This window comes from Peromyscus eremicus, chromosome 16_21 (assembly GCF_949786415.1).
Source record: "Peromyscus eremicus chromosome 16_21, PerEre_H2_v1, whole genome shotgun sequence".
In the NCBI taxonomy this organism is placed as follows: Eukaryota; Metazoa; Chordata; class Mammalia; order Rodentia; family Cricetidae; genus Peromyscus; species Peromyscus eremicus.
In genome coordinates, this window is record NC_081432.1 from 21,655,489 (window position 1) to 21,669,191 (window position 13,703).

General features: G+C 39.2%; 1 protein-coding gene across 6 annotated transcripts in view; it reads right to left on the reverse strand.

The window, feature by feature from the left end:
* Ctnna3 (catenin alpha 3) overlaps positions 1–13,703 on the reverse strand; it is a 1,349,586-nt gene that overhangs the window by 679,878 nt on the left and 656,005 nt on the right. For all 6 annotated transcript variants that reach the window (XR_009383445.1, XM_059281472.1, XM_059281473.1 and 3 more), the window contains exon 7: positions 5,893–5,973. Coding sequence is in view for 5 of the 6 variants with exons in the window: in XM_059281472.1 (XP_059137455.1) it covers positions 5,893–5,973 (81 nt within the window). In the remaining variant the exon portion in view is untranslated. The remainder of the gene's footprint in view (positions 1–5,892; positions 5,974–13,703) is intronic.

The following is a 13,703-nucleotide window of genomic DNA, read 5'->3' on the forward strand; positions in this document are numbered from 1 at the left end:
AAGTGTTGTGTTTGAGCTGCCAATGTGAGAAGCAAAGATGCCTCTAGCCAGGCAATCAAACAACGAAATAATCAGTCGGGGGCACGTGCTTCTTTTGTTTGCTGTTGTCAGAATTCTATTTTAATTGCTAAAGTATATCATTACTTTAGCATCTATCAACCGTAATGCTTTCTCTTAGTAATATAAAGAAGGGAGGCTTTTATCCCGCCTTTAGTAAAATTAAGTATGTCTCATTCTTCACAAGACAGCAGAAGTTGAATATATTTGGATGTTTTGATTTTTAATGAAGTAACAAGTATTTTAAAACATTCTTCATTTATTGGGTATTCCAATAGATAAGTAATTAATTCTCAAGTAAATAGTAGGAGGCCAGGTGAAAGGATAACGAAAAGTAAAGTTTTGAAAAATGTGTAAAAGAAATAATGAGAAAAAATGGATGACGGTAAAATCAGTGCATATGGTTCCAGGGTTTTTGAAAATCAGCAAGTCATTTTCCTTGTCCCCTGGTGTGGTGATTACACACATGGGCTTTAGTTAAATTGTACCTGGGATGGAACCATGGCTCTACCAAGTAAAGTTTAGCAAATGGATACACTTGAGAATTGATATAACACTATAGCATTATTTCTTTTTTCAAGGATGAAGTCAATAACTCAAAGAATACACTTATTAGAAAGTTCTGCAAATATTCAGCAAATGAGAGATCTGATCATAATTACCATTAGAAACATTTACAATCCATTGGGAAGAAAATCCTCCCCAAGAGAAAGAACAAAATACAGGCAAAGAGGGGATGGTTATTGTGAAAGAAGTCCTTGTGTTTTTTTTAATATTTTTATTTTATAATTAATTTAATTTTACATATCAGCCACGGATTCCCCTGTCCTCCCTCCTTCCACCCCCCAGTCTTCCCCCCCAATCCACCTCCCATTCCCACCTCCTCCAAGGCAAGGTCTCCCCTGGGGATTCAGCCCAGCCTGGTAGATTCAGTTGAGGCAGGTCCAGTCCCCTCCTCCCTGCATCAAGGCTGAGCAAAGTGTCTTAGCATAGGCCCTAGGTTCCAAAAAGCCAGCTCATGCACCCAGGATAGGTCCCGGTCCCACTTCCTGGGGTCCTCCTAAACAGTTCAAGCTCATCAACTGTCTCACTTAACCAGAGGGCCTGGTCCAGTTCCATGGGGGCTCCTCAGCTATTGGTTCACAGTTCATGTGTTTCCGCTAGTTTGACTATTTGTCCCTGTGCTTTTTCTATCGTGGTCTCGATATCTCTTGCTCATATAATCCCTCCTCCCTCTCACCAGTTGGACTCATAGGTGGAGTCCTTATGTTTTTAAGTGCTCTCAGAAAATAATAGGAATTCCTGCTGGAGAAAAGAGCTCAGGTTTGCTGGAAGGAGTAGTTTCTGTATGATTTTGGAACTCAGGTAACTTAAGATGAGAAAGAGAAGGCCAGGAAGCAGAGAAGGGGCAGAGTGCAGGATGCCATGAGCCTTCTATCAGTACACTAAACACGATGAGCTTGCAATTATGTGCTGAAGGAGGAGATGGACATTTGCTGAGAAGTTAGTAGATCCTTCTATCAGAGGTGGGTGGGTGTGTATCTCTGGTGAGGAGGAACTAAAGAGATTAAAAAAAAAAAACCCTAAAGAACAAAAATGTTGTGATCAAGTCACAGAGAACGGAGAACTTCATGCCAAGATCTTTGACTCAATCCCTAATAAACCAGGTGAGAAAGCCACAGAGCAAGAAAGGTGAAAGAAAAATCCGACTATGTCATATGTTAGAACATTCCATCTTCATGCTCTACCATGTCAAGTGGCTACTCTTTAGACATTCCTAAGAAATATATGGCTCCTCTTACAGACTCAATCATTCTCTGATCTAAAGCTAAGGCATTTCTGTTACTGATGAAAAAGTAACGGTTATGAAATGGATAAGGATGGATGAGCAAAAAGAGAGGTTCTTAGGACGTTTTACTAAAAATAAAACCAGTTCTAGAACAAGAGGTGATCATTAAATATTTCAAAGGCAGTTTAAGAGCAGGGCTTTGCTTTTGTGAGAAAAGAGCATATGTAAGGTGCTTAGAATAAACTCTTCAATGTTGAAAGCATAAAAAGACGTAGAGATTACTCATTTCACTGTTTCGATTTTTTTTTTCTGAGACACAGTGTCATGTATTCCAGGCTGGTTTTAAATTTGTTTATAGCAGAGGATAACCTTGTGTGTCTGATCATTTTGCCTCTTTATCCTGAGTGCTGATTTGACAGATAAGTACCACCATGTCCAGTTTATGAGGAGTTGATACCAGAGCTACAAGCATGCCAAGATAGCACTCAATGAACAGTTACATTCCCAGACCTCAAGTATATACACAAACTATATACCCAAAATATAGACCTCACAGTGGGAAATGAAGTCATCTTGGGTGTGGGGAAAGAGTAGTTGGATAATGAGAATTGGAGCAACTGAGAGTAGCCCTGAAGATCACGGGTGTCTCTAAAGAGTCCACTTCATTTCATGTCTTCACACACACACACACACACACATACATACACATACACACACACACACACATACATACACATACATACACACACATACATACACACACACACACATACATACACATACATACACATACATACACACACACACATACATACACACACACACATACATACACACACACATACATACACACACACATACATACACACACACACACACACACACACACATTCTCCAAATGAAAAAGAGCTCCTGCTTGGTCCTTCATTTAGAGTGAATTTTATGGCTGTGTTGAACCTGTACAATGCAGAAGAAACTCTGCTCTTCAATTTGGATCTCAACATTCATCCTGAGCCTTGACATGGTTGTTGGTTTGCTGCCGCTATCCCAAGTGAAGACCATGTGGAAAGAGCCCTGACGGTCCCCAGTGGTGGCACTTGGGATCACAATGGCTCCTATTTATGGTGGTTCGAGAAAGAAGAAACCAAAGCTGTGCTCCGGAGCACAGCTGTTCTCTACAAACTGAAATGACTAGGAGGAAGTATTAGCTGCCCTGATGTGGCAGTCTGGATCTCACCAATGACAGTGAGAAGACAAATCATGCCTGATTGCAAGATAAAATATAGGACACCTGGGATATTTTAATTTGAAGTAAACACTTCAATTTTTAAACACTTTTTAAAAAAATGAAAGTATGTCCCATGCCACATTTGGAACATAATTATGTTAAGACATATTTGTTGCTAACCTAAAATTCAAACTTAACTGGGCATGTTAAGTTTGATTTGCTATATCTTCTAATTCAATGTGTAAGAAATTGCTTTTTTCTGAAGTCCTTGAGAAAAATAATAACTGTTAAGGCTGGGGAGGTATGAATGTAGATTAGCATTTTATGTGTGGATTTGCTGGTAGCAAAATACATGGAAGAGACAGGTACAAGAAATACTGTGGTTGACAGCTATAGAAATAGTTCTTCTAAACCCTAAGAAGAGCAGGAGGGTTAGGAGTTCTGAAGAAGAGCTAGGAGGGGGAGCATGTAGCTGAGCTGGTAAGTGTTTTCTAAGCATGCAGAAAGATCTAGCTTCATACCTAATACCTCAGAAAAAAATAACCTAGCACGGTGGTGTATCCCTGTGACCCCAGCCCTCGACACTTGGGACATTAGACATTTGAGGCCAGCATGGAATACAACAGACTCTGTATCAATACAGGGGTGGGAAAAAATCCTAGGGAAGACAGAAAATAAAAATCATACAAGAACGAAGAAGGCCAACTCTGAGGGTCCACATTTCTGGGTCCTTGTCTAGGTCTTGACTCAATGCTCCTTGCTCCTTAGTCCCTGACCACACTGTCTGGCTTTCCCATCGGTGTCCCAAAGGGGCTGTGCTGGTATACTCTTTTGGCTTTTACATCCCATAATTCTAACAGCTGACAGCAGAAAGAGAATTCACGTCAAGGCCCTAACGCTGAGAAAACATGATTTTCACAGACTTTAAAATTCTGCTGCGACACAACCTCACTATCTAGGGATCCTTATTATTCTGTATATGGATCTACTTCTGAATTAAAATATGGCCCACATTTCTCTAATTCTTCCCAGCCGTTTCTCTAACTCTTCCCCTTTAACTAAGATAATGTATAGCATTAAAAGCTTCTGGTTAAAAGCCTTTCCCCCTGCTTTTATGAGTTAATGGTGACCATGTTATAGCTGTCCATAAGAGAAAAATGGTAATTAACAGTGAAAAGGAGTAGGAAGCAAAGGCCTTGGAAATTGGCTAAGTTTCTAAGCAGGGATGGGAATTAATTTGTGTCCCAACACTAGGCTTCTCAACTGCTTAGTAAAATCCTTTCTGATCCTCTGATGCTGGTGACTAATGACCAATAGAGTGCCTTAAGAGAAACTATCTTCTGAAGCACCCACAAATCATGAAGAGAAAAAAAACTGAAACTACTAGATCTTCTCTGCATTAGGACAAGACATTTGGTGTGTACTTGTCTCAGTTCACTGTTGCTGTTACGGGAAGTCATGACCAACACAACTTAAGGAGGACAGGGTTTGTCAGGTTTACACTTCCTCATCACTGTTGATTGTTGAAGGACATCAGGACAGGGACTCAAACAGGGCAGGAACCTGGAGGCAGGAGCTGATGCAGAGCTGTGGAGGGATGCTGCTTACCAGCTTGCTCAACCTATATTCTTAGTGAACCCATGACCACCGGCCCAAGGGTGGCACCACCCACAATAGACTGGGCTCTCCCTCACTGATCATTAAGAAAAGGACCTATAGGCTTGCTGACAATGCGATCTTCTGCAGGAGTTTTCTTAAGTAATGTTTCCTCCCCTCAGATGCCTCCTACTTGTATCAAGCTGACATTAAAACGAGCCAGCACATGAGCCGGGCGGTAGTAGCACACGCCTTTAATCACAGTACTTGGGAGGCAGAGCCAGGCGTATCTCTGTGAGTCTGAGGCCAGCCTGGTCTACAGAGCAAGATCCAGGACAGGCACCAAAACTACACAGAGCAACCCTGTCTCAAAAAACCAAACAACAACAACAACAACAAAAAAAAACTAACCAGCACAGTACTGTCTGAAAACCAGCTTACCATCATCTCTAAACATTGAGTGTGCCAGACAGTCATATATACTAATTTTATTTTATGTGGAAGTGAATGTGTGTACATGTGTACATGTCTATTTGTGCACAAATGTGTGTGTGTATGTGTGTGTGTGTGTGTGTGTGTGTGTGTGTGTGTGTGTGCTGCACATGCATGTGAGGTCAGAAGGCAACTTCAGATGTCATTAATGATGATCCACACACTTTTCACTTGTGTCAGAGCCTTCCACTACAAGGAGCACAGCAAGTAGTCTAGGCTGACTGGGCAGAGAGGCTCAGGAATCCACTTGTCTCCCTCACCCCAGCTCTCGGATTACAAGCCTGCCCCACCACACCTGGCCTTTTCCCAAGAGGGTTGTGGGGATTGAACTCAGGTCCTCTTGCTTGCGAGGCAAGCACTTTACCAACCAAGCCATCTCTCCAGTGCAGCAATATGCATGCACTTAATATCCAAAGCCCCATTTCACATTGTTAATTGCATTTCACAGGTTCGGAGATGGCCAGGAGAGATGGAATCTATGCCCGAGAACTCCTGTCAGATGAGGACAGAGTCAAGATTCAATTGTAATTCTACATGACATTAAGGCGCATACTTTTTCTTCTGTCTATTTGCTGCAGAACATTTGAGGCATGTAAATGTGGAGAGGATAAGCTTTGCTTTTGGGTTTCCTCTTCTATAATTTTAAAAGACCCAAAACAACACACAGGACAGCAATGAATGACGCTTCTTTTGCTTCTTATTCCTGCCCGGTGCCTCCCTTTCCTCTCACCTGTCTGCGGAGGTCTCTTGTCTTCTTGCTCATGTTGTCTATGGCGGCATTCAGGGTATTACTCTTCTCTGCTTTTCCAGTCTGCAAGGAAGCACAACACTGACATAAGCAATGCTACCAAATTACTCTTTATCACTTAGCAATTTGCTTTCGAAATTTCCTGAAAATAACAGCTTGAAAAATTCAAGAATAGTTTTCAAAACTGCTATGACAGTGCATATGATTCATGAGCACTTCACTGAAACACTAAGTAGCACAGCGATTAAAGCGCACATTATTTTCTTCTTTGAGCGTCTGTAATATTTCTGATACAGGGTTTGATCGTATTCAATGTGGCAGCAGGCAGAGCATTGTCTCCACCAAACTCTGATCTTCATTCTTAACAAGTCAACTCCTTAACCGTTAAGCATGCAATTAGCTTAAAAGCATTAGATGCCCAATTTGTCAACTTCCGTGGGAGTTTCTGAAGTCATTTTCTTGGTGTATTGTGTAAGTTATGCAGAGCCATATTGGAGTTTTGCTAAACACTAAATAAAATATGCAGTGCAAATTCATACAATTTGCAAAAGTTGACCACAATTTTAGCTGACAATATTCCAAGAACAAATTGTTTTAAGTGCGAACTGGATGCTGCTTTTGGCTCCTTAAGATAATTTGTGCAACACGTTTTCATTCTGTAAGCAGCACAGTTCTCTCTGTTACACCCTTTAACCTAAGAGCTTGGACTTCTTTTCACATGCAGCGTCACCTTGGTTGACATTTGCTACATATTATTGTTGTGGGAGACAACTGGGATGAATCTAATCATACTTTCTCAGTGATACCTCCCAGAAAAGGAGATTGGAAAAAAAATCATTATGTGTTTCACCTCTAAGAAAATTGCTGCTGCTCTTAAATTAATAAACTGCATAGGGCTCTGAAAGGAGACTTTGAAAATCAGCAGCTGGTCATTGAACTGCTAGAATGGACCCCATGGAAAGAGACACTGAAGCGCAGCACGGACGAGGAAGCACATCAAACACTCTCTCCCTAGACCAAACTCACAGAAAAACCGATGCCATCCAATAGAACAATGTCTTAACAACAACAAAATCAAGATCATCTATTGTACAGAACAGATGTACCTGATTCTCCTGGTGCCCTGCCATCTTCTCAAATACTACTCTCTGAAGTGCCACAGTTATAAGGCTTTCTAGCCCTTTCCCCAGTTCTTACACATAGGCACCTGTTAAAATCCTTGCTGTTCCTCAGTCGTTTCCAAAAGAATTCCCTCAATGTATAGCTCCTCTTGAAACAATTCCCATGATCACAGTGAACTCTTACCTCTCTTTGTTACATTGGTGTTTTCCAACAGGCTCATTTCATCTCTATGTCTTCACAGCACCCTTATAGTAATTACTTGTAAGGGAGTTATTGAACCGGTTTGATGAGTACATAAATTAACAACTTCATTCAAAGTGCAATATGGTTTAATTAGGGCTCCATAACAAGCCAGAGAGGTAGTGATGAACTTGGAGTTTACCAATCAGCCAGAAGACACAACCAAATGACTCTTTAGCAATTGCTGGTACCCACTAAACTACAACACATAGATGGCCAAAAATGGCCATCACTTGAGAGCATGCAATACTCTGCAAAATGTTTGGTATCCATGGTCATATATCTACTAGATTGTACTAAAAGACATGGATAATGCCTAAGGAACAACAGCAGAGATCATCTGCTGGCCTCTGCATGTAGATACATGTGCATCATCATAAACACACATGTGCACACACACATAAAAATAAGAGATTTTAATTAATTTTAAAATATATAAAATGTGCACATGATAGAAACTTGTCCATAGTAAAAGAAGAGGGGAATGAAGGAAAGCATAGTGGGATATATTTGTGTTGGTTCATTTAATGGAGGAAAAAAAAAAGGTCTCAATACCAAAGTGATGATGAAGAATGTATTCAAATGAAACTTGTGATTACTTTAAAAGCTCTACTTAAGCAGTCTTTATATTAGCAACAGAAAATTATGAAGTATTAAGTCAGGGCTACAAAAAGCAATGGTATAAACAGATCTACAATGGGCCTAAATGCAGTTTCTAATTTTACCTAAAGAGCCTAGCCTCTATTCTCTAGCCTTGTGCATTATTAGCTCTTGGTTATGTCTTTTTCCATTTCATGAAGGTAGCGATCACCCCACATGAGCAGGAGTTAGGACAGAGATCCCCACGCCCTCTCACCCCCTGCCCTGGCATAAGGAATTATATGAGAGACTCCTGTTGTGTTGGCTGTAAAAGAAAAAAAAAACCTCACCAGCTTCTGTGCTGTGATTCATCAGAACAAGTAAAAGATGTCAGCCTGCCTAGACCTAGCAGCAGACACACACAAAGCTTTAATAAAGGGTGATGGGAGGTGACAGCATGAGAAGATTCAATAAGGACTTTAAAGATAATTTCCTAATTTCCACCCAGAGCTTAACCCTAGTTTAAAATATTTCATTGGGTCAAAGGCACTTTGTTCCCTGGGTAGTAATAAATAGACCCCAATGCTACAGGAATTATTAAATTTTCTTTTTTATTCCCTCCTTTTATCTCCCATCCCCAATACCTTTCCTCTTTCTCACCCCCAGGTTTTTATTGGGTTCTTGCTCTATTTATCCAGATTTATTTGGCTTCAGTTGAGCCATTTTATACCTCTTTATTCCTTTTGCATGGCATAAAAATAAATAAAGCAAGGAGAAATAGCCCTGTCCTGCTTAAAAGCACCTCATTCCTTCTGTTTTCAAAGCCTTAACAAATCATCAAGCAATGAGCTGGGGCTAAAGGCAAGTCCTGTGTTCTGAGATCAGAGATGGATAGGGCAGGATATTAAAACACAACCATAGATAACAGTCAGGGCCTGCCTATCACTAAGTGCTCAGAAGAAAAGAAGCCCCTTTAGAGAACCCTTGACAGGATCCATCATTAAGTCAGCACAGCCCTGCTAATGGAAAAGGAAGGACTTTCAGAGAGCATCAGGGAGAGAGACACTGGGAAATATGGTAAGGATCAGCACTGTATAGAGAAAAACCACACTCACTCTCATCATTCAGTGAACTTGCCATAAGGAAAGGCTTTGTTGAAGAAGACAGTCTTGAGCATGATTTTCTTCAGTAAAACATCATTAGAATCACTTTGTGCCTTATATAGTCTCAATGTCATCCAAGCTTGTACCTGTATATAGTCTTAACCAAGAACCTTTCCATCAACGCTCTATTTCACTAACTATAGTTAATTATCTCATGATTCTGGTACAGTTGTCTACACCTTTGGAAACAAGCATATGAATTAACTCTCTTTGATTTGCCCCAGCCTGAGTGTACCTGTTTCCTACAAGGGACTCAGCCTGGGAGAACTTTCTAACGCTACATTATTCAATGAGTAATAGCCATTTATCATACATAGTCATTTTAACTTAAATATAAACTTAAATCATACAATATTAAAATTTCATCCCCTTGGTATCTCCACTTAAAGTATTAAAATTTTTGTGTGTTTGGTGGCTGCTATACCGAATACCATGCATATGGAACATGTTCCTTACCGCAGAAGGATTTGCAAAGGAGTGTTGTGTTAAATACTTACTTCTTGGTTGCATACAAGTAATCTTTAAATGACAATCCAATATACTAGAGAGCAACCAGGCAGTAAACCAAACTGTCAATCCTCAAGCGACTTAGCCTGAGTAGAGAAAGCTGAGATTTAATTACATCTGCTCTTTGCTTTAAAATTCTTCCCTCCATCCCCATTGCTGCTGAAACTCAGAACAAATCTGGGATCTTAATGTCTAAGGTCTTACAAGGACTTAATCTTGGATTTACTCCTAACAAATGATGAGACTTCTTTATGAATCCTTTGTTCTAGAGAGTGCAATCACAACTCTGAAGTGCCACTTACAAGAAATTCTGTCACTTCTTGCCTCCTGCTTTTCTCAGTATGGATATCTTTCAAGTTATAGCTCAATTAAGACATTTTAAGGAGAATGTTGGGGGATCTTCTCAGCTGGCGTTAGTCATTGTCTTCCATCATCCTTTCTTACACTTCTTGGGTTTTTTAAATAGCATTTGGTTTAATAAACAGACTAAAGTAATCAAATCTTTATGATCTGTTCTGTGATGGGCACTGCATAAGGGCCAGCAATACCTTCAACACCATGTCTGCCTCAGCAGAAGACATAAACACAGACACAGCATTTGATAGATACATCTAAGACAGTCTAGAGATTGATTAGATAGCACTCTCATTAAGCCGAGGGGAAGGAAGGATGCCCAAGGAAGCGATAAATGAGTACTGAAGAATATTTGGGCGTCAGGCAAGTAAAGATAAGAGCAAAGGACATGGGGAGGGGATGGGCAGCTTGAGCCAAGGCCAGGATCTTAAGGAATATTTGACAACTAGCATAAAAAGTGTGAAGCTTGACCTGTTGGCCTTTGCCACACTAAGAAATGAAATTGGTCCTACAGACAACTGAGAGTCATACAATTTAATCAAGTGAGTGAAACGGTCAGGCCATTATATCAAAGGGGCTGGAGTCTGCACAGTGGATTTGAGGACATCGGAACACAGGCAGAATTAGAATTAGATGGTCACAGCCAAAGGCTCTAAGAGGGATGAGATGTGTTGAAATGAATCCAGTGATGGTCAGGATAAAGGAAAGTGATGAACTCGGGGCTCTGTTTGAGTAAACGAGGTACGATAGGGACAGGCAGCTGCTGGCAGGTGAGAGGAAGACAGCAATCCATGCTACTATGCAGTGATGAGTGACTGGTGATGGGGCCGTGAACTGAGATGCTCAGTTAAAGAGGTGAAGTTGGTCAGCACAAGGATGTTCATTTCAATAACAAGAATTGGGTCGCTGCTTACTTGGATGCATCACTCACAGAGCCATTTTTATCCCCCAGGTTTGGAACTTTCCTGCACATATTTTGATGCCCATATCATAAACAATGCTTGCACATCGTAAGTGTTCCAAAGTTCTTCATTGAATAATACAGAGGTAAAGCAGTCCATTGTCAACAAATCCCATAATATTGTTGTGCTTCAGTTTCCAAACATGAAGGTTTGCCCCTAAACATCCTTATATTCCTTTATGGTTTTCAAAGTCTATGACAGGACTACATTTTTTCCCAAAAATTACAGAAGAGTATGCTTTTAGTTAAACAATTTCTTGTACAAACAATCACTGAAACTGTGTTGAAACATGTGTAACATAAACTTGAAACAACATAAATGAAATTAGGCATTTGAACATGGTAGTCATGAGGCCCACCCCTAAAAACAATGAAGCCCAAATAGTAAAAAATGAGGATTTAAACACCAAATTCTCAAATTCATAACCAAGTAAATGTGTTAATGTAGAAGTTCCCTGGATATAATTTAAACAGCAAGAAAAATTCTTTTGGTTGTTGTTTTGTTATTTTTTGATATTATTTTATGTATGCCATTTTTCTCAAGCTTTGAAATGAAACATTTCCCTTTTAGTGTGAAATCTTTATTTCATGGTGAAGATGAAATATGATGCCCTTAAACTTAGTTCTTCTCTGTAGAAATAGCTTTAAAAATATTTTATGCTTAACAAATAGCAGAGGGAACAGATTTTAGGCCACATTTTTTAGGAATGAAAGATATACAAATAGACAAGCGTGCAAACTGAAACCTCCTCTCTTAGAATCCCACTGTACTGCAGCATGTCAGGAAGACGCCTTCACTGGGATACTGAATAATCTTCCTGAAGCCAGCACTGTGATATGGAAATAAACGTAAAACAAACCAAACATCAACTCTGACATTTGAAATAGCTTAACTTTTAAAAGTAACTGTATTAGAGTAGAATGAGACAAAGACACTTGTAGAAGAGAACAGGAAAAAATGCTTTATGGGAGTAAAATGATTAAGACTCTTTGAAAGAGATCATCAAAGGACAGAAAACAAAAATCACAATTGCACCAAACTATAATTTAGACAAGGACCTACTACCAGAAAATGCAACAACAACAATAAAAATCTGAACAAAAACACCCAAATAGCCCAATTAAAAAGTGGACAATAGGGCTTAGAAGATGGCTAAGCTGTGCACCTATAACCCAGTTCTAGTGAGTTCAGACATAGACCGATCTTAGAAGTTTATTGGCTAGCCAACCTGTGAGGTAGAAAGATGGCTAGACACCTCAGCAGTTATGAAGAGCCAAAATCAATTCCCAGTACTGATGATGGCAGCTAACCACAGCCTGTGACCCCAGCTTCAGGTGATCCTATGCCCTCTTTAAAACTCCATGGGTACCTCATGTGCACACATGTGCATGAGTGCATGTGTGCATGCACCCACACACATACAATTACAAATTGAATAGAAAGTGGACATCAATCAAAAAAAGATGCCTACTGTTAACCTCAAGCCTCCCCGTACATACACTGTTCACATATACATACTATACACTCAAAAATAAATAAAGGAAATACAAAAGTTTCCAATATGCCTACATAATTTCTCAAAATAAAGGAAGGAATCAATAAACAAATGAAAACAATAAATAGTATTTAGCATCACTAAACAATGGGGAAATTTGAACCAAACAGCAAAGCCATATAACCTCACACAAGTTGGAACAGTTACTACAAAAGGACAAACGATAACAATGTTTCTGTTAATGTGGTCGGGCAGAGAATCGATAAAACTGAGGAGAATATATGTTATTATAAGTCACTATGATGAATAGTACAGGGGTCATATAAAAAATAAAATTAAATTACCCATGTGATACAGAAATTCAACAACTAGGACTATCTAAAGGGAGTGAAATCAATGTGCTGAGTCTCATAGAGGGTTGGTTTCCAGTGGCAGGGGTGAATGAGAGGAAGAGAAAGAGAGGAAAGGCTAACCAATGGGTCCCAAGTTATAGTTAGATAGGATTAAGGATCTTTGGTATGCTACTATACAGTAGAGTAAATCCAGAAACTAATAATAGAGTCATATTTCAAACAGCTAGAAAATTAATTTTGAATATTCTTACTATACAGAAAAGAAAAATATTTGAGGTACTAGACAGGTTTAGTCCAACTTAAACACTATAAAATATGTACATCAAAGTATCTAATGATATCTCACAATTGAAGGTTTTCCAAAGGCACAGAGCAATATCCAAAGACAGTACACATATTAACAGTTCCTAAATGGTTTTTATAAGACTCACATGGAAAAAATATAAAGATAGAAATAATCATATTATTTAGTCAAAAGAACATCTGTTTTCCAAGGGATTTTCCACTTTTTATGTTAAAGTTTCTGTCATTTCTTTCATATTTTATAGTAACCTATAATGTTCTCATTTGGCATATCAAAATAAAGGGAGACCTCTCAGTCTCCAGGGGTGTGTGTTTCCTTTATTGTTGCTTCTAATTTATTAGAATAGATATGGAAGACCAATTGAATGAAAAATGAAAAATTACCATGTCAATTTACAAGAACAACAAATGGAAATTCTGCCTTGGTTTATCTTTCTTAGAGTGGACAATATATTTCCTACCAGTTTAAATGTACTACATTTAAAATGTCATTAATTGGTTGGTTCAATCCCTCATACTGCAAAAAAAAATATTAACTTGATCTCAAAGTTGGTAGTGAGCAAAGTAACCACATGCCAAATGTGTAAACTGAGCTTCTGACTATTCATCTATAGGGCAATGATAACAGCATTTACAATGTGGGGTAGTTGAGAATTCAGTGAAGTAATGTATGCAAAGAATGTAAATCAGTAACTTTTTCATAACTTATATTTAA